Raw genomic sequence first — 22,414 nt, 5'->3', positions numbered from 1 at the left:
AGTAAGGCGTTTGTGTCTAAGAAAAGGTAGCTGAGTAGCTCGATTCACAATACAAAAAGTCTTGAACCCAATTCCTTGCTTTATCAGAATCCAATGAAGTTGGTGCAGCAAAGGTGTAATATGTGCAAGCCTTGGAACATTAAGTGCGAGACGCGCTGCAGAATTTTGCAAAATTTGAAGACAGTGCAATAGAAAGTCGGATTACCTAAATAATGTCATTACAGTAATCAATTGATCCAATAATTGAAGTGGTGACCACTGAAGATCGAAGATGAAGAGGAATAAAAGGCAAAATCTTCTACAAAGTTCTTCATTTAAGGAGCCAGAAGATTTCAATTTACCTCCAAGTCTTTTCACTGAGGCACTAGGAGTGGGACAAAGGCCAAGAGACTCCGGCCTGACAGCCGAGTTCCACAGATAATCAGACTCCTGGGGCCAATAATTAGGATCTCAGTTTTTTCTCCATTGAGCTTCAGCCAATTTTCCAACATCCAGTCTCCTCTAGACACTAGAGTTCCTGCAGACACGAGATGTGTTCCAGTCGCCTGCAGACACGAGACATGTTCCAGTCCCCTGCAGACACGAGACGTGTTTCAGTCTCCCGCAGACACCGGACGTGTTGCAGTCTCCCGCAGACACCGGACGTGTTGCAGTCTCCCGCAGACACCGGACGTGTTGCAGTCTCCCGCAGACACCGGACGTGTTGCAGTCTCCCGCAGACACCGGACGTGTTGCAGTCTCCCGCAGACACCGGACGTGTTGCAGTCTCCCGCAGACACCGGACGTGTTGCAGTCTCCCGCAGACACCGGACGTGTTGCAGTCTCCCGCAGACACCGGGCGTGTTGCAGTCTCCCGCAGACACCGGGCATGTTGCAGTCTCCCGCAGACACCGGGCATGTTGCAGTCTCCCGCAGACACCGGGCATGTTGCAGTCTCCCGCAGACACCGGGCATGTTGCAGTCTCCCGCAGACACCGGGCATGTTGCAGTCTCCCGCAGACACCGGACATGTTCCAGTCTCCCGCAGACACCGGGCATGTTCCAGTCTCCCGCAGACACCGGGCATGTTCCAGTCTCCCGCAGACACCGGACATGTTCCAGTCTCCCGCAGACACCGGACATGTTCCAGTCTCCCGCAGACACCGGACATGTTCCAGTCTCCCGCAGACACCGGACATGTTCCAGTCTCCCGCAGACACCGGACATGTTCCAGTCTCCCGCAGACACCGGACATGTTCCAGTCTCCCGCAGACACCGGACATGTTCCAGTCTCCCGCAGACACAAGATCTCCTGCAGACACTAGAGCTCCTGTAGACACTAGACGTACTCCAGTCTCCTGCAGACACTAGAGCTCCTGTAGACACTAGACGCGCTCCAGTCTCCTGCAGACACTCGACATGTTCGTAGGGGATCAGACTCAGGGGAGTTAAGTCGGAAAATCAGCTGCGTGTCGTTATTATAGTAGGTGTAAAGCATACTCCATGGGACAAAATTAAATCTGCCCGAGGGCAAAGGAAGATGTTAAAAAGAAGGAGACAAAGAGGAACCCTGGGAGACAACACAAGTGATAAAAACAGACGTTGATTGAAACGGGAATAAAGAGACCACGTGAGAACGATCTGATAAAAAAAAAAGAAAACCACGTATGGGAGGGTAAACCCATTGCTTCCGGGCATCTAAGAGTGTAATGATCAATCGTATCAAAGGCCGTGGAGAGGTCAAGGAGAATAAGAACTCGGAACTCACTGCGGTCCTGGAGCACGGCCGTGTCGTCCAAAACAGAAATCATCATCGATTCCATCCCCCTAAGAGATCTAAACCTACCTGAAAAGGATGAAGACGAGAATTCGACTCGAGATGTGAAAGTTGGGGGGTAAAAATAGATTCCATGAGCTTCATCCGCATTGGCAGGATAGAGCTAGGCTGATAGTTAATAGAATCTGAGGTATCGAGATGGGATTTATTTAGAAGAGGAGCAGCCAATGTGCCTTTTAGAGAAGCTGGAATTGTACCATTCAGAAAAGAGTGACGCAGAGTTTGATGGGAAAGCTTGGAGAAGGTATAAAGGCATTGGATCAAGTGGCAATGAGGATTTAGGTTTGCCTAAAGCTGATGCCAACATCCCATCAGTTGTCCTAGTCATCACAGGATCCGCAATAAAGGTGGGAGTTAATCAGTCGCTCCAGCAGGACCAGTTTGGTGAGGAGTGTTACACATTATTTCCACAGTATGTATGTCCTTGCACTGTAGCCCGGTTCAAAACAAGCACTAGCAAAGCCAAAGCCTTTGGCTTGTTTATCGGTATGAGATAAGCATTTGCCAGGCACTGCCTAGGTACTCATTTTCCTGCTATTATCTTATGGCCAGGTGGTACCATTTTAGGAGTTTATGGGAAAAGTGTTAGGATGTACAGTGCATCCATGTTTATATGCTAATTTACAAGTGTCTAACATTTCCTACACTGGGTCTGCTGTCACCTAGTAACCATAGAACACAGAACTGCATCTTATGGTAAGGGTTCTACTGTGGGCCAGTGAGGAAGCAGGACCCTAGTGGGACGGTTGTGTCCCTCCTGCTGGGGGTCGTCTTATGTTATGAGCTGAACCTTATCTCCAATAAAGGATCCCATCATTTATCTACTGAACGTCTCAAGCCTGCTCATTTGACATAACATTTGGCGACGAGGATTTCGAGCGGACCCTGAGGACGACGCCCGGCACAGCTGAAGAGTCTGGACGTGAGCCAGCTGCAGAGTGAGGCCTGGCAAAGCTGGAGAGGGCCCCTGTTTGAGGATCATTGACGGACCAGCACAGACCCAGCTGTCTCGTGCGGAGCAATGGCTGGGCGGACTCCGCAAGTGCTTTGGGAGGATCCCAAAGGCCTTTTCGTGGTCTGCGGCAGCAGAAGGTGAATGCCCTGCAGTTTATTGGGTCCCCGGCTGAGACAGCGGAGATAGTGTTGACGTGTTGGTGCACTGTACTTTGCGTACATTGCCGCCCTGCACCCGGAGAGGGGCGAGTGAAACCGCTGAGAGACAGTTGGCGTTCCAGCGTCATTTAAGTGAGTAAACCTCTGAATGCTCGGCGCGCTCGCACGCAAGACAGCTGCTTACCTTGCAGGTGCCTTGTTTCCTCGCGCGTTCCCCATGGTCGCCATTCCCCTTGGTCCTTGTGCGACTCTGTGCATCCATGTGATGTCATCGCGCATTCAAGGAAAGCACCTAAAGGCGTGGCGGCCATTTTGTTTGGCCACCATTTCCATAGTGATCTGCTTCGATCCGCTCAGCTGATCAGTGATACGGCGGTTTGTTGACAATATTACACGCCGCGATTGTTTTGAGGAGAAGGCGCGCGGAGTCCCGGAGTGGCAACTACCGACTCCTGTGTTCAGATGCTCCTTGGTGAGTACACTGGAAATGCACTGGGGGAGCTAACATTGAATTCAGCATTGCAGGACTGATAATGAGTGGGAAATCTAGCTGAGTGAAACCACAGTGCTGGTAGCTATTATAAATTCACTTTATATCTGCAATATTTGGAGTGAAACATGGTGAATGTGCCTGCACCTGTGTTTTTTCTTGCAGTTCCAGGTGTGCCCAGGGTTAGATGGGTGGACTGGAAAGAGGGATTCAACAAGTATGCGCTGGCGGTGTTTGGAGCTAACTACTCCAATGAGCGCAAGGAGGCACTGTTATTTCACTGTTTGGGAACTGCAGGCCAAGAGGTCTTAAAAAGATTGCCAGAACCCTCTGATATTGTAGATGCTGGTCCATATGAAAGGACATTAGCGAAATTGGACAGACATTTTAGAGTGGAGGAGAACATCATATTGGAAAGATATAGATTTGCCACGAGGGAGCAAAAGAATGGTGAAAGTATTGAGGATTTTATCACCGCTCTGAGGGGTCTAGCGGTAAAATGCAAATGTACACACTGTCAGGATGAGCATCTAAGAGACCAACTAATGATTAAATGTTCCAATGACAGTATTAGGAAGGAACTATGGAAAGAGAGGAATCCCACTTTGGATCGAGCAATTGAGATAGCGAAAATGGTGGAACACACCGACAAGTGCATTAAGGTTCTTCAGTCAGATACTGTGAACAATGGCAAACCCAAGTTGGATGAGAGTGAAGGAACAGTGCAAAAGGGGTCAAAAGCTGTTCAGAGGCAGAGTACTGGGAATTCTAGATGCACCTCGCAGTATGGGAAAAAAGGTGAAGAAAATAGACCTGCAGCCGGCAGGGGGTGGCGTCAATGGGTTCCTACAAAAGGACATTAGAGGAACACCCAAAGACATGAGTTAATTCAAGATGGTTAAGGATTCTGGACCTTCCAGGGGTTTTCCTGGTAGACAGTGTTTTAGATGTGGAAGCTTATCACATATAGCATCGGATAAGGAATGCTTTGCTGTTCATATTATATGCAATGAGTGTAGTGTGAGAGGGCACATTGCCCGGTGTTGCAGAAACTTCAATGCTGGGCCAAACCAGGTGAATGAAATAAGTGCGAGTTATGAAGATGAATCATATTGTGAGGATGGCAGGGAAGTTGTCTTTTCAGTGAATGCTGTCAATGGCATGGTGAAAAAACAAAAACCTTATGCTGAGGTTGTAATTCGAGGTGTACCTATACGCATGGTAATGGATAGTGGTGCTGATTATACCTTGATAAGTGTGGAAGTGTGGAGGGACAAATTCGCTTGTTGTACTCTGTGGGAGAATACAGTCAAAGCAAATGCTTATGGAGATATTCCCATAGACATTATAGGGTGCTTTGATGCCGAACTACAGTTTAAGGACAGGAAGGCTAAAGGTTATGTGTATGTTACCAACAGAGGGGGAGAGTTGTTGTCATGGAGTGATCAGGCTGAATTGAAGATAAGGCTTGAGGCAAGTCACCCTGAGCAGGTAATGTCTGTTACGAGTGGAGATTCTACAGAGATACAAGCAACCTCATCTGGAAAGTTGGGGTGTCTGAAGGAATTTGTGCATGTAATTTGTCTAAAAAAAGGTGATGTCCCAAAAATTGCAAAACTGCGAACTATTCCACTTGCCCTTAAAGGAGATGTGGAGGAGGAACTCAAGAGAATGGAAAGTGATGGAGTCATTGAGAGAATAGATGAATCCGAGTGGGTTAGTCCCATAGTGGTGGTCAGAAAAAGTAATGGGTCGTTGAGGCTCTGTATTGATCTTAGACACCTGAACAGCATGGTTGTGGCAGACAGGTTTCCTCTTCCCAGAATAGATGATTTGATGGTGGGAGTAGCTGGGTCAAAGGTGTTCTCCATACTAGATCTTAAGTCGGCCTACCTTCAGGTAGAACTACACCCTAATTCCAGGGATCTTACCGCCTTTATCAACCCGATTGGTTTATTCAGGTGTGTTCGCATGCCATTTGGTTTGTCTCAGCTGCAAGTGTATTTCAGAGCATAATGCATAGATTACTTGGAGGTGAAAAAGGGGTGATGTGTTATCAGGATGATGTTCTTGTGTGTGGGAGTGACGAGAAGGAGCATGATGATCTGTTGAAGAGAGTTTTAGACATTTTGAAGGAAGCAGGGCTCACTATTGCTATGGAAAAATGTACTTTCAAAGCCAACAAAGTGGTGTACTTGGGTCATGAGATCACTGGGGAAGGTGTCAAACCCAAGGAGGAGACTATTGAGGCCATAAAAAGAATGGAGGAGCCCAAGTCAAAAGGGGACATACTATAATTTTTAGGACTGGTGGAGTATTATGGCAAATTTGTCAGAGGCCTATCAGAAATGTCAAGGAACATGAGAGCGCTTACCCGCAAGGGAGTAAACTTTAAATGGAATGACCATTGCAAGAAAGAATTTATAATGATAAAAGAAGCTATTGTCAATGCTCCCATTTTGAAAATATTTGAGGAAGGTAGACCTAGTTTACTCTTCGTTGATGCCAGTGATTATGGTATTGGTGCTGTTTTCATGCAAGAGAATCAGACAGGTTTACAGACTGTGGCTTTTGCATCCAGGTCCTTGAAGGGGCCGGAATCTAGATATTCTGTTATTGAGAAGGAGGCTCTGGCGTGTGTTTGGGGAGTCGAGAAGTTTAAAGGGTTTTTGTGGGGAAGGAGTTTCACTATTTGCACAGACCATAAACCCTTGGTTGGAATTTTCACAATAGGTGGTTTGGAGGGAGTGTCAAGACGCATTATGAAATGGGTCACTGCATTGCAAGGTCTACAGTATACCATGCTTCATGTGAAGGGGGGGGGGGTTAATGTGGTTGCAGACACATTATCTAGATCTGTCCAGAGAGACGTTTCTAGTAATGGTGATTACTTAAGTTCAGGTGAGAGTGCAGAGATATTCCAGGTACATGAAACATTGAAGAAGAGTGTGTGGGACGTGTCTTGCACCGAGGATGAGGTATATCAAAAGATACTTACCCTGGTTGTGGAAGGAAAAATTAAGAGCCATAAAGGTGAGATTAGTGGTTTTACCAAGGTAAAGGAGGAGCTATGGGTGCAGGATGGTTATTTATACAAGGGTCATCAGATGGTTGTTCCAGTTGGTATGAGGAAATCTTTTTTGGAGTTAGCCCATGTTGGACACCTAGGTCTTGCCAGAACGAAGGATTTGGTAAGATCTGAATTCTGGTGGGCAGATATCGACAAAGACGCTGAGGAACAAGTCAAAGACTGTGTGGAATGTGTTGAGGGGGCACAAAGGTTTGAAGGTGCAAAAGGTTCCCATGTTAGTGAGGGTGTCTCCAAGTGTCCCTTGGGACGAAATTGCTTTGGACCTCCTTGGTCCATTTAACATTGGTGGTGGAAGAGATAGCTACTTATTAGTGGTCATGGATCTATTATCTAAATGGCCTGAGGTGTGTGTACTTAAGGATATATCCAGCAGTAGCATAATGAGATTTATGGAACAACTATTCTGGAGAGAAGGGTTTCCCAGGAGGTGTTTGTCTGACAATGGACCTCAATTTGTTTCCAAAGAGTTCAGAGAGTTCTTAGATAAACATGGAATCGAGCAAGTAAATACTTCTTTATATCATCCCCAGAGTAACGGGTGTGTGGAACGGTTCAATAGGACTTTAATGGAGGCTATCAGGATAGCGGTGGCTACTGGAGGAGATTGGGTGAGAACGGTGATGGAACGAACGTTCCAGTATAGGTTAACTCCCCACAGTGTCACAGGTGTGACTCCGTTTGAGATCTTGAGAGGAAGAAAACCAAATACCCAATTATGTCCAGGTTGGATGGGCAAATCAAAAATGGTGGGTGTGGATCTAGAGAGTGTGAAAAGGACAATTTATGAATCTGGAGTTAGATCCAAGGAGAGGTATGATCAGAAGAATTGTTGTAGGGAATTAAAGGTCAAAGAGGGTGATTGGATTAAAGTCAAACTCCCCACCAAAGTTCGTAAAGGAGCCTCATTGTTTTCTGAACCCAAACAAGTTGTGAAGGATTTGGGTTTGTCAGTGTTGGTTAAGGGAGGAGGTATTTGGAATAAGGAAAGGGTGGCTCTGTTATATCAATCTTAATGTTTCAGTTGGTTGCATGCAGGAACCTTCACATGCAAGGACTTTGTCAATCATTTGACGGGATACCTTATTACTGGATTCCATATGTATTGTTCTCTATGTAGATTGGATGTGCAGTGCATCCATGTTTTAAATGTACAGTGAATCCATGTTTACATGCTAATTCAAAAGTGTCTAACATTTCCTACACTGTGTCTGCTGTCACCTAGTGTCCATAGAACACAGAACTGCATCTTATGGTAAGGGTTCTACTGTGGGCGAGTGAGGAAGCAGGACCCTAGTGGGACGGTTGTGTCCCTCCTGCTGGGGGTCGTCTTATGTTATGAGCTGAACCTTATCTCCAATAAAGGTTCCCATCATTTATCTACTGAACGTCTCAAGCTTGCTCTTTTGACATAACATTTTATCCCATACATACACAAAAGTCGAAACTGTTGTCTTTGACACAGCTTGTTTTGCCCAAGCAAAGTACAGCTTTCTTTTGGAACATACAAGTAAATATGCAATTTTGCAGTGGATGGAGAGATCACTGTGTGGTTTAAATGCTTCACTAGTGCGACGTAAAATATGATGCATTAGCAGTTTATGTTGATTGTAAAAAACACCACTTTTAGTTTGTGCTACCCATTTCATTATAGTAAAGTCAAGAGAGCAATGACGCGAGGAGGGACACCAAGCCTGTGCTTGTTCTTTGATTATTCAACCAATCCATTCACAACCTGTGGCCATACAAATCCCTATAGCCATGCCCACCCACCACCTGGCCCCTGCCCACAAAAAACACATCCTTCTGGAATCTGTGAGCTCGCTCTGTTTTGCATGCCAGTGTTATTTATAAGCAGTCAGCTAAGGTGAATGGCTCAATTGCATCTGTAAATACACTACTGATGTAATAAAAATGTCTCAAATAAGCGTGCCTTCCACCACTTGATTTAGAACAGTCCTGTTAAAACAAGCATGGACAAAGCCATATGCTCTGGCTTGTGCATGGGCATTTCCTAGGTGTTGCCTTCATATTCACATATCTCATGGCCAGGTAGTACTAATATGGCATGCGTGGCAAATGCCTTTTCTTAGCCTAGACAAAAGCCAAAACTGTTGGCTTTGAAAATGCATATTTTCACTATTTCCAAGGAGGAAGCACCGAGCATGGGTTGGATATTGCCACAGCTTTGCTCGATCTCTCAGGACTGTGCAGGGCCTCTGGGGCAGATAGAGTTGGAGGGGGAGGCACAAGGGTCAGGTCCGTGCCTGGCCCCTTCAGATGAAATGTAAATTAACTATCATATTGTTAGTTCCGGTTTATAGTCATAAAGTCGAATGTCAATGTCGCAAGTCAAAATGTCAAATAAATAAATAAAAAGTCGAATTTCTTTTTTTGGTTGCTTTTTGTTCGAAATGGGGTGCACCCCCCCCAACCCACCTTTTTTGTAAAAATGTTTTTGTTTTACCCCTGGAACCCAAAAAAAAAACAAATACATTTTTTTTTAAAAAAAGTAAAAAATAAATTAAAAAAAACAAAACAAAAACAAAAACAACTTTTTTTCTCAACATTATGTTTTAGACATTTTTGTAATTCAACATTATTTTTTCGACATTATGACTGCACACCGTTAGTTCCATGTGTATGCTATGGTGTGGGGAAATGCATGTGTTACCAGAAGGTTTTAAAATGGTTTGTGCAAACATCTTTTATTTTGAAAAGCGCAAAAACCTTCTTACAGATTAGGATAGGTTCACATAAGTGACATTGGGGGTCATTACGACCCGGGCGCAAAGGGATACCGGGCACCGGTGCCGGTAATCCCTTTGCGCCCTATTCAGAGGTCACTTTGCGGGTCCTTCCTTAATGCCTGGTTTTAGCAGGCATTAAGGACGGGACCCGCAAAGGGATACCGGGGTCAATAACGGTACCGCAATTTACGGTACCGTTATTGCCGCTTTCCCACTTCCCCTTGAGCCCAATGGGGGCTCAAATGGGAATGGGGAATGACTTTTCAAATGGGGACTTACCAGTCCGGCCAAGGTTGGACTGGACCTAAGTCCCCATACCACCAAGTCGGTGGCGGTACCGGTACTGGTGCTAGTCATGGCGCTAATAGCACCCTGACTAGCACCAACCTCGAAATGAGGGCCATTATGTGTGCTAGTCTGATAAATGCACACATCTCTTACAATCAACATAACTATAATTATTAAATGATGGACAGGGTGGGTTTGTCATATATTGCATTCGTCTTAGTACCCGCCCCGTTCTTGAGGGAGATTCATGATAAAACAATCTTACCTGTGGTGGCATTAAGCAGCAGGATGTCTGGGGTTGCTTCTAATATTCCCACCGAGTCTATGAAGCCAGCTCCATCTGAAGGCAGACTATCAGATGCCAACGGTGGAAAAGTATCAAGCGGACCATGTGGATTGGACTTTTGATCTGGAACTTGTCCAGGAGACAACGGTTCTACCTTTAAGTTCTGCTGTGGATTTTGCCTGACTGGAAACAATGGTTCCAGGTTGTCGCTCTGCCTATTGGTGCACAATTGTTCATGGCTGAAGTTCCAATGGGGACCGGGATCGCCAGGAAACACTTGTTGTGTAACTCGATACTCCTCTTGTCCCCGTTCCTGAAGACAGAGTGGTTCTAGCTTCAAATTCGTATCTGGCTTCGGTGTGTTACTGAATGGTGAGTTTGTGCACCGGTTGTGAGATTGACCTCGTCCACCCGTTACTACTAGCCCTAGGTGCTGTTGACCACTACACATCGTCTGTGTGGGTGCTGTCTGTTCCACCTTATTACCAGGAAACGCTGGTGTTCTACCCTTGTTCGGTTGACACTGTCCATGAGTAAACACTGGTCCTATGCATTGCTTCTGTTGGCCCTGTTCATCAGTAAGCACTGGTTGTAAACAATGATTTTGCAGTTGATCTGGTTCTGGCTGAAGACATGGGCCTGGCTCCCGTGTACTGACTGTAAGTGTGGGAAAGCTGCTGCCAATACAATCACTGCCCGATGCCGGACTAACCATGTCCACAATCGCTACTCCTTTTTTTAGGAACTCTTGACCATTTGTTCGCCAGATGTGCCTCATAATCCCCTCTACTTTACTGGGCATGACCTCCATGGTATTCTGCAAGTGATCCATTTTTGCTTCCAGTCGCTGCAGCGTAGCTAAGAGGTCTCGGTTATGGACATCCCCAATTGGGAACTCAGACTCAGGAATCCTTGGAGCTCCTGGACTCCCCCGGAAACTGCATTTACTCATGAAAGAGCTTTCCTCGTGCTCTTGATCATTTTTGGGGAGTGTGTCTTGGAAGGCCCTTTTATAGAGGCTGCCTGATATTGTTAGATGTCCAACCTTTTCACTCATTGGCCTTGCCCCGACTTGAGTCCCCAAGGCTTCCAACGGCTCCATGGTGGCTAAGTGCTCAGACTTCCAGAGGCTCGATGTTGGGAAGGCTTCTCTGACCTTCAGAGACTCCATGCTGGAAAACGGTACGTAGACCTGGTCATGCTTCCAGAGGCTCCAGCCTTACAAAGGTGTCAATTTTGAAGGATGGCCAGGCTTCTAAAGGCTCCAGGCTGGGATGGGATGGGATGGGATGGGGGCTCAGGCTTCCAGAATGGGGTGGTTGATCAGTCTTCCAGAAGCACAAGCTGGGAATGCTGCTTGGAACAAGTTCTTGATGGAGGTACACTGCTACAGAGGTATGGTCTGTATCGAGTCAATAGTGCACCTTTCTTCTTCCTTAGAGGTTTCATCTGCAATTCATATCTGTGGATATCCTAGTCTCAGACCTGCAAAGAAAGATAAACCGAAAATAATAAGTATAATGATTAAACAAGTTCATTTGCTACATTCATCAAATCTATTATCGAACTTTAAAGAATCTTTACTTTTAACACATTAATGCTCTATTATTTGTTCCATATTAAGATTATAAACATGAATTGATTGGCCATGCAGAGCAAGAGTAGGTGTCATATATTCCACTGCCCACTTCTCCCCCTCTTGCTCGGAGATACCAATGATATCAGCCCAACCTTAGCTTCAAGGTATTTGAGGGTAATAGAAAGGGGAAGCCTATAGAATAAAGGATTAGTAAGGGCCTTTTTGCAACGTAAGAGCAGATTCCTGCCGGCAGTGGTTACCATTATCACCAGTAGGAATCCAAAACAATTACAGCGATACCACTGGACCAGTAGTATTGCGAGTGGATTTGTACAAAATACAGGTGATGGTTTTCAAAAAATCCACTTTCCATTAACATATAGGTGTTTTTCTATCCATGTCCACGCTCATTTTGAGGGTGGTAACAACGGCATACAGAGGTTGCTCATGTGAATATTGTGCATATTTTACAAACAGGTTCGTTCGGAATGTTTTGATACATTGCATGGGAAAGGTAGAGATTCCCACATTTTAACCCCTTCCAAAAGTATTGAAGAAAAGCACTTGTAGGTACCATCCATACTGTCAAAAAAACATTTAAATTCATCAGGTGCCTTTTCACAAAATTTGCATCCACCTCTGAGGCTATATTTAGTGTAAAATAACGATATAATGGTTTGGGGGTGGAGCGGTGAATATCCCAGAATAGCCATTTGTTAAACCCAAGGCCCAATGAATAGACTTGTGACTTTCTTTTGCAATCAGGTTTGAGTCTAGGGCCCTGCCGGATAACTAGCAGTCACTGCTGCAGCGTGGTGCTACTCACGGAAGATGCAGAAATGGTGTAGCCCTATAGCTGATGCACATGTAGAGACTGGATGACTGTGTGCTGCGCAGCCGCACATGCACCATCATGCACTCAGTGAAATGTGGGCACATTGGCTTGCAAGGGACAATGCCTGAATGGACTATCACCGACTGCCAACACACACATGGGGTGCTCTTCCTAATGGGGTCCCGCCTGGGATCACATTCTAGATTGTAAACATAAGTGGGGGACGGCCAGAGCAGGGTTCGAAACCGAGGGGAGCTGGGAGCTCTTTGGCTCATGTGTCTAGCCTAGAAGAGTCTACTTTTGGCCACCCGGGCCAGTTGTGCCTTACAAACATGCACATATGACATGAACTTTGAGTATTTGAGACGGCTTGTAAAGAAGAAGAGGCGCACACCAGTACACATGTAAACATAATGAATCATACTAAATGGACACAAAGTTAAAGTGTGCATCTCATGTGGAAGTGAGATTTGCAGTGCGCTGGGTACTCGCTCCTGGTTCACCAGCAGTCGCTCCCGTCTACGGGGTGATGCCTCGCACCCAGGAGCTGGTTTTAGCTCCTGCTTATTATTGAATCGTCATTTCGAACCCTGCAGAGTGATAAAACATAATCAAATGTCTTTGAAATCTGCTCTTAGTTTCAAGTTGTGAGTCTACATTCAGTGATCATGCGGTTAACAAAATGTTTGGGTTACGGTGTTCCGCTTTCATGTTACCTAACGGCCGGATCGCGTAATTTGCACATTCAAAGGGAAAAACGCATTGCATGGCAACCTGAATAGGTTCTAAAATAAAATCGTTCATTCCTTATTTGAAGACCATGCATATAATCATGGGTAAGATTCAGTTTCTCTGGTTAAGTTTATGCAAGATACAATGACAGGGCTCCGACAAAATGAAACTATAAGCATCATGGCCATGCTTACAGTATGCAAGAGAAGACAAGATACAATGATGGGGCTACCCCAAAGGAAACTATAAGCATCATGGCCATGCTTACAGTATGCAAGAGAAGACAAGATACAATGATGGGGCTACCCCAAAGGAAACTATAAGCATCATGGCCATGCTTACAGTATGCAAGAGAAGACAAGATACAATGATGGGGCTACCCCAAAGGAAACTATAAGCATCATGGCCATGCTTACAGTATGCAAGAGAAGACAAGATACAATGATGGGGCTACCCCAAAGGAAACTATAAGCATCATGGCCATGCTTACAGTATGCAAGAGAAGACAAGATACAATGATGGGGCTACCCCAAAGGAAACTATAAGCATCATGGCCATGCTTACAGTATGCAAAAGAAGACAAGATACAATGATGGGGCTACCCCAAAGGAAACTATAAGCATCATGGCCATGCTTACAGTATGCAAGAGACAAGATGGGGGCGTGGCTTGGAGCGCCCGTGATGAGGCTGCTCCCTTGAGGCCAGCCGTGTGAAGCCTGCCGTAATTGCAAAAAGATGCGGCTTTCCGCAATGTTGTCGGGACCCTAACTACATCTAGGGCCGTCGGAACTCCTGGGGCACCCGTGGACCGAGGATGGGGGCTTAAGGCTCTGCGGGGACCCGGCTGCGCCGCCAGCTTTCTGCAGCTCTGGGCGGCTTCCGCGGTCCAAGATGGCGGACGCCGTCGGACATCGAGGCGGGGGTCGGCACTGAGGGTGCTGGGGGTGGCCCCAGCACTGGATGACCCCCCAGACCAGCCACCCTGCCCCAGCATTCCTGATCCGGCGGCCCACAGCCTCTGAGGAGCACAGAGCATCTCCTTCGCGCCAGCACTGAGGGCAAGGTGCCCGCACATCACTCTGCATAGCTCCGGCGGTGGCCCCGCCCCCGGCGTGATGCTCGGCGGGGTCCGAGGTGCCCCTCCTGGCGGTCTCTCCTGTCCGGACCTGTGCCCTGCTGTGGGGTTGGTCCAAAACGCTTCTGGCCTGGGCCCCACACCGGTGGGGATCTCGGACCTCACCTCGGCTGTGGGGGTTCAGGCGGTGCAGCCGGCTCCTTCCAGCTCCCCCCCCGTACCTCTCCTTCTGCCTCCTGTGTTCTGCCTGCGGATCTAGCTCCTGGGGCGCCCCCAGCCCATCTCCAGCCTTGCTCCCCCCCACCCTGGCTGACGAAGCCGAGGATCCACGGCTCCCCCTCTCTTCCCGGATCCATCGGGTGCCGGCTTATTACAAGGCTTTTGCCCCTGGGCCCAGGAGCGCTCGGGCCCACCTTCACAGCTACTACCTCCTCCCCGACTGAAGAAATAGAGGTCCTGCATTCCTACAACAGATTTGGGAGCCCCCAGCTGCCACCACCACAACCTTAGGTGACCCCCCCCCCAGCGGGGTCCCTGCTGCGCTCTCCTATTGGACCAGTTTCGCCCCAACAAGTTCCCCTACTTCGGTGGGAACCCATGGCCACCCTGCGCCAGACGCAACCAGAGCCACCAGGCGGCGGCCCCTGCCCTTCAGGCCCCCCCAGGCCGTTCGTGGAGCTCACAATTACTAGCCCAGGCAGCTGAGGCACCGCGGATGGCTCCTGAGGACCTACACCTACCGTGAATCTTCTCTTTCTGGGGCGCCCCGGCCCATCGCCCCCCCACTCAACTCCATTGCGGTCTCCGGAGAAGCCCTCGCTGTTGCAACCATGAGCCAACGTTCCCTAGCCCAAAGCAGCGCCTTCAAGGCAGAACACAAACTTGCCGCCCCAACACAGCATCCATCCCACGACTGGCACCATCTCCAAACAAACAAAAGCGTCTAAAAACGTGGATATAGCCACCATGTTAACGGCCCCAGACAGGGGGAAAAACCCGAACCCGCCAGACCCACCTTGCAGGACCATCAAAAGGAGGGTGACCCCCTCCCCAGCTACCAGAGGCGACTTACTAGCATTTATGGCAGACATTAAGGCCGAATTCACAGCCTGCATGACAGCTCTCCACCAACCTTGAACAAACCAACAATAGATTTACTGAGGTGGAGCAGAGACTGGGTGAGGTCGAGGACCACGCGCAGGACCAAGCAACCATGCTGGCCGACATCCAACAATCAGTCAGAGCCCTTCAAGATAGGTACGAAATCCTGGAGTCCAAACAGGAGGACTTGGAGAATAGGGCCCACCGCAAAAACCTTCGCATCCAATGCGTTCCCACCTCAGTCTCGGACAAACAACTAGCAGAATATGTGAGAGATTTCTTCCAGGCCCTCTTCCTGGACTTGGACAAGTCCCCATTATTACTGGACCACACCCACAGACTGCGCCCACGCCGGGGGGTGGCATCAGACCCTCCTCCAGATGTCATCACCAGGGTCCATTTTTACTCCACGAAAGAGGCTATATCCGCTATCAGCCGCTCAAAAGTGGAGCTCACCTTTCTGGGCTCGCGCCTCCAGATCTACCAAGATCTCTCGCTCCTAACCATTCAGAGGAGGAAAGCACTTCGACCCTTAGCCCTTTTCCTGCAAGAACGTCCGGTCCGGTATAGATGGCTCTTCCCAACAGCCATGCAATTCTCATATAACGGCACCCTGCGGAGGATTGCCCATATGGAGGATGCCAGCAAGATTATGCACCCTTCGTCCCCCACAGCGGCTGCCCTGACGACCTCAGTGGCAACAGGAGACCGGGAGTCCACCCCCGCTCCACAGCCCAGACGGTCCGCTTCGTCGAGCGCTTCCCGAAACAACAGGAGGAGGTAAATGGCATACAGGCCGTACAACTGGAATCAGCGCCACACAGTCAGTCTAGGGGCCCTGCCCCCCTTTACACCGACTCACCGCTTCCGACGCAGCCGAAGATTATTACAGCAAAATGCGGCAGGCTTCACCCACGGCCCATGCCAAGGTTCGTTCCACCTCCATGTCCTTGGAAATCCAAGTTACTTCAATGATTCAACAGGTCCCGTTGTCCAGGGGTTTGGCCGCACTCACAATGTCGACCACCCCGCCAGTTAAAAAGTTGGCCTCCCGTTGGGGGCCGGTGTTAAAACCCCAAGAGAAGGACAGCACGCTCCCTTCTTACTTCGATGATGGCAACTAACGGACGATCTCCCCCCCCCCGGAACAGGGGGTAGCAGAGGCTCTGACCCAGGAGCATCAGACACTGAGATGCCTTTCACTGAACGTTAATGGGCTCAACGCCGCCCCCCCCCAACCCAAGCGCAAGCCAATCTTGCAGAAACTTCAGGACGAGGAAGCTGGGGTGGTGCTGCGCCAAGAAACCCACCTCCTTCCAGCTGACTTTGGTCGCCTTCGATCCCGTATCTACCCTCGCCAGTTCTTTGCCTCGGGAGACACTAAAAAAGGGGGCACAGCGATCCTGTTTAGGAAAGACCTAAATCCTCAAATTTTGGACTCTATAACCTGCCCAGAGGGCCGCTTCGTGGCCGTCAAATGCCTTCTGCTGGGGGACCTCTATAACTTTGCGTCAGTATACGCCCCCAACTCGAGGCAGGCAACCTTTTACGACTCGCTGGGCTCCTCCCTCGTGGGCTTTATAGAAGGCCAAACAATAATAGGTGGAGACTTTAACGGAGTTCCAGACCCCACCAGAGACAAATCCCACCCCCCTGCTCCTGGTGATTTCGCGCAGGCCGTCAGCCTCCTGCGCCTCTTCAGAACTCTGGAAGTAGTGGACTCATGGCGGGTGCTCCATCCCACCGAGAAAGATTACCCCCCCCTCCCCCATGTTCACCGAACTTTCTCCAGAATTGATCTCCTCCTCTCTTCACCCCAGACCCTCGCTTTCACCAACGAGGTGACCATTGGCCCGAGGATCCTACCAGATCATGCTCCTATAATAATGGAACTTCGCATCCAGGCCCCCACAACCAACACCCCATGTAGATGGTCGCTTTATGACCCAATCCTCAACGACATGCTAATCAGGGATAAAATCCCAACCACCATCAGGAACATCTTCGAGGAAAACCCAGTCACAGACACCTCTCTTGCTAACAACTGGGATGCGAAGCAATGCAGTGGTTAGTGGAGCCCTAATAGCCCAAGGGGTGGCATTCCACCGGGATCGGAGACAAACCCGACGAGCCCTGGAAGAAGAGCTGCAGACAGCAGAATCAGCCCAAAAGAAGAACGGGTGGATCCCCCAGATCTCAACGAGCCCTCCGTTCGGCTAGAAAGAAGTTGGAGTCCCACTATGCGGAGCACACTGCGCAATTACTGGCCAAGACCAGACAATTTTACTATGCCAAAAACAACAAGGCTAACAAGCTACTGGTAGCTAAACTGGCCAAAACGAAACGCACCAATACCATCGCAGGGCTCCGCGACCCACAAGGGGTAATTCACTACTCTGAGACAATGAAACAACTAGCAGTGGATCACCTAACCCAGGTTATGACAGCACCCCCACGAGACCGATCCAAACAGAAAGCCTACCTGCAGAGGGCCGCCCTGCCACGCCTCCCTGATTCTGCGAGAAAGAAGATGGAGGCTCCAATAACAGACGAAGAGGTCAACGAGGCTATCAAGGTCCTTAAATCGCAGGCCCCGGGCCCGGATGGGTTCTCCGAGATTTTATAAAGTATTCAAACCTTAACTGATTCCCCACATGGTGACACTGTTTAACTCATTCAAGGGATCGGGCTCTGTGACTCCCTCAATGCAAGAGTCCACAACTGTCCTCCTTCCGAAGCCAGGCAAGGACCCGAGAGACCCAGCCTCGTAAAGACCTATCGCATTACTGAACATAGACGCCAACCTCTATTCTAAGATCCTGGATAACCAGCTATCACACATACTTCCAGAAATAATCCACCCTGACTAGACGGGCTTCATCCTGCATAGAACTGCGGGAGACAATATCCGTAGGACCCTGAACCTGATTGACATCACCGACTGAGACTCCCAAAGCCTTGCCCTACTGGCCCTAGATGCAACCAAAGCGTTCGACAGGGTTGACGGGTCATTTATGGAGTGCACCTTAGAAGCTCTTGGCTTTGGCCCCGAGTTCCGGTCCATGGTCCTGGCCAACTACAAAGCCCCTAAAACCATCCTGAGGATCAATGGCGCCCTCATCTCGATCCCCATGACCTGCGGGACAAGACAGGGCTGCCTGCTGTCTCCCCTTCTCTTCGCCCTCACAATGGAACCTTTCGCCCAGAGGATCAGGCAGAATGAACTCATCAAGGGCCCGCAGGTGGGCCCATCCCAACACAAAATAGCATTGTACGCCGACGACGTACTGCTAACGCTTTCAGAAGCTAGCACCTCAGTGAGGCACGCCTTGGCAGAAATAAAGAATTTCAGGGAGGTCACCGGCTTCTCTGTCAATTCCTCCAAATCACTGGCCCTGGGCATCTGCCTCCGGCGAGAGGAATGGGAGACACTAACCAGGCTATGTCCAATCAGGTGGCGGGAACGGTCCATCCCCTATCTGGGAGTCCACATCTCGGAAAATCCGAAAGACACCTACCAGGCAAACTTCCCCAGATTATTTCGGGAACTAGAGGGCGACCTGAAGCGCTGGACCACGCAAGAAATCTCACTCATGGGACTGATCACGGCTACCAAAATGAACTTTCTCCCGAGATTCCTCTACGCCTGTTCCTCCCTCGCAGTAGCCATACCGACTCCAGCCCTCCAGGATCTACAGAGGAAAATGTTAAAGCCCTGAGGACCAAAGGGCTGTGGACTTCACTGTTTAGCTATGGCGAGTTACCGTACCTTGAACTCTGTTGTGCTGGAGGCGCGTGTGCCTGTACCTTTAACCACCAACCAGGTCACCTGGTACAAAAGGCCACCTCTGCCGCCCTTGCGGCGCTAAGCCCTGAGGAACAAAGGGCTGTGGACTTCACTTTTTAGCGAGTTGCAGACTCTATGTCCGACAGTTTTCAACTAAGTACGCTGCCTGTGATGTCTGCACTGAAAACTCGTGCTCAGAATAAATGCGAGAATTCTGTTTCGACTCAGAGAGCAGTGCCCCAACGGAATCGGCAAACTAAATAAGTAATTACTACTCTTGCGCATCAACAAGTGAAGACACTGACACGCTTCCTCACACGAAAATGTATCACTGTTGCTGTTGCCGCACCAGTAACATATGCCAACCTTGATGACGATGTATTCAGTGAAAATTTAACTTCCAACACACGGAAGGCAGCAAGGCTCATTGCGAAACTTATACTTAGGTGACTCATCTGAGCAACGTAACTCAGAACCCGAAGCACCGGGAGCATTGAGAGTACATGACGCACACGATGCACCAGAAGCATCCGACACTGGCACTACTTTGACCTGTATAGAAAGCCACACAACATTACCTCTGGTGTGCCGTGACCCTGTGGTCAGTGGAAGTGAGCATTCGCGGTCTGTGGCGCGGCTCGAGTTGGAGTTGGCAACACAAACTCTGGAGGTCTCGTCCGCGTTCTCCACCCGGCGAGAGGAGCCATCGTGTGGGACATGTGAGTCTTGTCCAGTCGAGCGTCGAATAATCGATACCGGCCCTAGTGTTTCACCTCCCTTGAGAGCCAGTTCGTCCATCGATGGCCCGCCCACAACCCTCTCTCACAAGTCAGTTGCAATACACCAAATCCAAACACAAAGCCAGCTGAAGAGACATTCGGCGAGACATTCGGCAGCCGGGTTGTGGACAAGCCTTGCGACCCTCACACAAGCTCGCAAGTCGGCTCTGTGATGTCGGTTTCAATTAACGATCAAAATGCACGTCAAGACTCTTTGAATCCCGTAAACAATGTGCTTTATAATCCAATTACACTGAATAAAGCAAGGAAAAGCAACAAAGCTGACACCCTATCAGAAACCAATATCGAAGGGGTGAAAACCTCGTTGAAACATAACACGAGAATAGCTGACCCCTGTGAATAGTCAGTACTGAGTATGCCTCGCAAACGTGCAAAAATGTTTGAAAAAACCGAACAGCCTGCGCTCCCCCCTGACTTGACTGGTTTACCACCCTTGTCCCAGAAAAGGCTAAGTATCAATAAGAACTGCCTACCAACTTTCAGCGCCTCGAATACAAAAATGCCACAGTCATTAAGCATTGATAACTCTGACACTGACTCGGACTGTGAAGAGACTACTGACTCTTCCTTTATTGAACGTCCATTCCCAAAAATTAGAAGGAATAGAGCCAGTATTGACAGAGCGTCCCATCGCCTCAAAGCATCGGCCCACAGTTCCGCAGCAAACATTGCAATGACGTCTACGGGATTGCAAGAATTGTTGCTATCTACACTAACTATCTCCCTTGACCCATTCATAAAGCTGTATGAACATCTACATGAGGCTACCCGAGACCTGACTACTGTTGTGGCTTTACTAAACTCTAAAGTTGTGAACTGAGAACAAATATGTGGTCACACAAACAAGAATCAGCTTGAGGGCACAACAAAACTAGATGAACTATACAAGTTTATAAACAAAGGTGCATCGACGCGGTCAACAAAAAATTATTTGCCGAAGTTGCAAAGGAAGCACTCGCGTTATTTAAATGGGACAGAAAAAGATCACTCTCAACAGCAAACTTGAACGGACCTAATGCCTGCACACGACCGACGACAGATGAAGATAATCATGGAATGAGCGACAGTGGTGACACGTCAAACCTACCTGGTTGCCTGTTAGCAACAAAGACTAACCCACCACAGTCGACCCCTAAAACTCCTATTGAGATGTCACAGGTCCAGACTCCAACCACGGAACCCTTAAGCTTATCAGCCAGCAAAAACAAGACAAACAGCTTGTCACTTACGAGACCAAGCTTACCATTGATTATGGAGGCTTCAAGCCTACATGCAATTCCAATCATCGAAATTGCTGATGTATCCTTTCACACTGCATTTGAACAAGCAAAAAGCTCTGCAAATTTAGCACTAAGGGATTCCCAAGCCGAATCAACATCTACCACCAATCCCAGAGACACCCTTATGCACGGACGTTGGTAAACAAATGAACGCACCCCACGTAAAAAACCTAAAAACGTACCTGCAAAGAAAGGTAACAAACAGAATGGAGCCCGTAAATTCCTTCGCATCATCAAGGTGGTACACGTGCTAGCAACGGAAAATAAAAAACAATTGTCTAAGCCTACTCAAAATCAAGTCTCTGTAATTCCGTCTGCCACTGAGTGTGGAGACAACTTAGCCGACAAAGAGTATAGAGCAGGAAACCTCAACCGAACTGCTAAACATGTCAACTTACGATGACAATGAATATGAGGACATTGAGTCTACCACCTTGTCCAGTGTAAAACTACAAACTGGGGTCGAGAAGCTAACGGATACCCAATCTGAAAGAGCGCCCATTGTGGGAAGACTTGTTCTTATTGGGAAGAAAGTGCAAACACGAGAAACTGTCGCACCAAACAAGGCGGCTTCAGAGCCTTCCCTTGCACAGCCTAGTTATGGAAGTGTCAAGGGGGGAGTCCCACCAACTGTGATGGCGCAGCCAAAGAGTCCCATCTTCCTGACAATGCAGGCGAAACGAAAAGAGCTAAATAGAATTCATCAAACGAAAATCACAAAGCGCCTGGACCTTGATCAAGGAGACAAAGACCTGAGAGAGAGCCAAGCTCTAGGACGCGAGGAAAGGGCTGCACCTCAGCACTCAAAGCAGCCAGCGACAAAAAAATAAGGACTACTCAACAAGAACTTACAAAGGAAATCATTTACCGAAAAGGAGTACTTCTACCAGGGCTCACTCAATCAGCCCTTGGTTAGACTATCGGTCGAGCGATTACAGTCCTCCGATAATCTGATCCTAAATCGCAGGAACATCATAAAATGACTACACCATGTACCTTGCACATCGTTGAATTTCCAGAAGAGTGCCGAAATGATAAAGTGGTACTTCACATAACATCTCCCTTAATAGCTTCTTCTATTTTGGATGCAAATGTGTCCCTTTTCTCCTTAGGCTTTGATGTCTATAAGATGCAAGATGGCCTGTCGGTAGCATCAACAAACGGTCAAGACGAGCATTTATATTCTGCAGAATGCGTTTTGATCCCTCATAATTCATCAATGGGATCACCTGCAGCAGTCTTGAATCGTTCCATTGGACGCCCCACGTTATCTTGTAAGACTTCAAGCAACCACGCTTTTAAAATACAAGCAATAAACAAAAATCTTTCGTCCTTTGAAAAGAAACATGTCTCGTTTGCCAAAGTTCAATGCTCAGAAGAAAGCGACGCGAGT

The 22,414-nt window shown here is 48.3% G+C and overlaps 1 protein-coding gene across 1 annotated transcript in view; it reads right to left on the bottom strand.

Annotated features, from left to right (window-relative positions):
• Positions 1–22,414, bottom strand: part of LOC138565890 (uncharacterized) — a 98,756-nt gene that overhangs the window by 30,570 nt on the left and 45,772 nt on the right. The window contains exon 2 of the mRNA XM_069643032.1: positions 9,811–11,316. Within this exon, the coding sequence (XP_069499133.1) occupies positions 9,811–11,002 (1,192 nt within the window). The 5' untranslated portion in view covers positions 11,003–11,316. The remainder of the gene's footprint in view (positions 1–9,810; positions 11,317–22,414) is intronic.

This window comes from Ambystoma mexicanum, chromosome 1p (assembly GCF_040938575.1).
Source record: "Ambystoma mexicanum isolate Mex_15411 chromosome 1p, UKY_AmexF1_1, whole genome shotgun sequence".
In the NCBI taxonomy this organism is placed as follows: domain Eukaryota; kingdom Metazoa; phylum Chordata; class Amphibia; order Caudata; family Ambystomatidae; genus Ambystoma; species Ambystoma mexicanum.
Note: the sequence above shows the minus strand (reverse complement) of the source record. Positions and strands in the feature narration are given on the sequence as shown.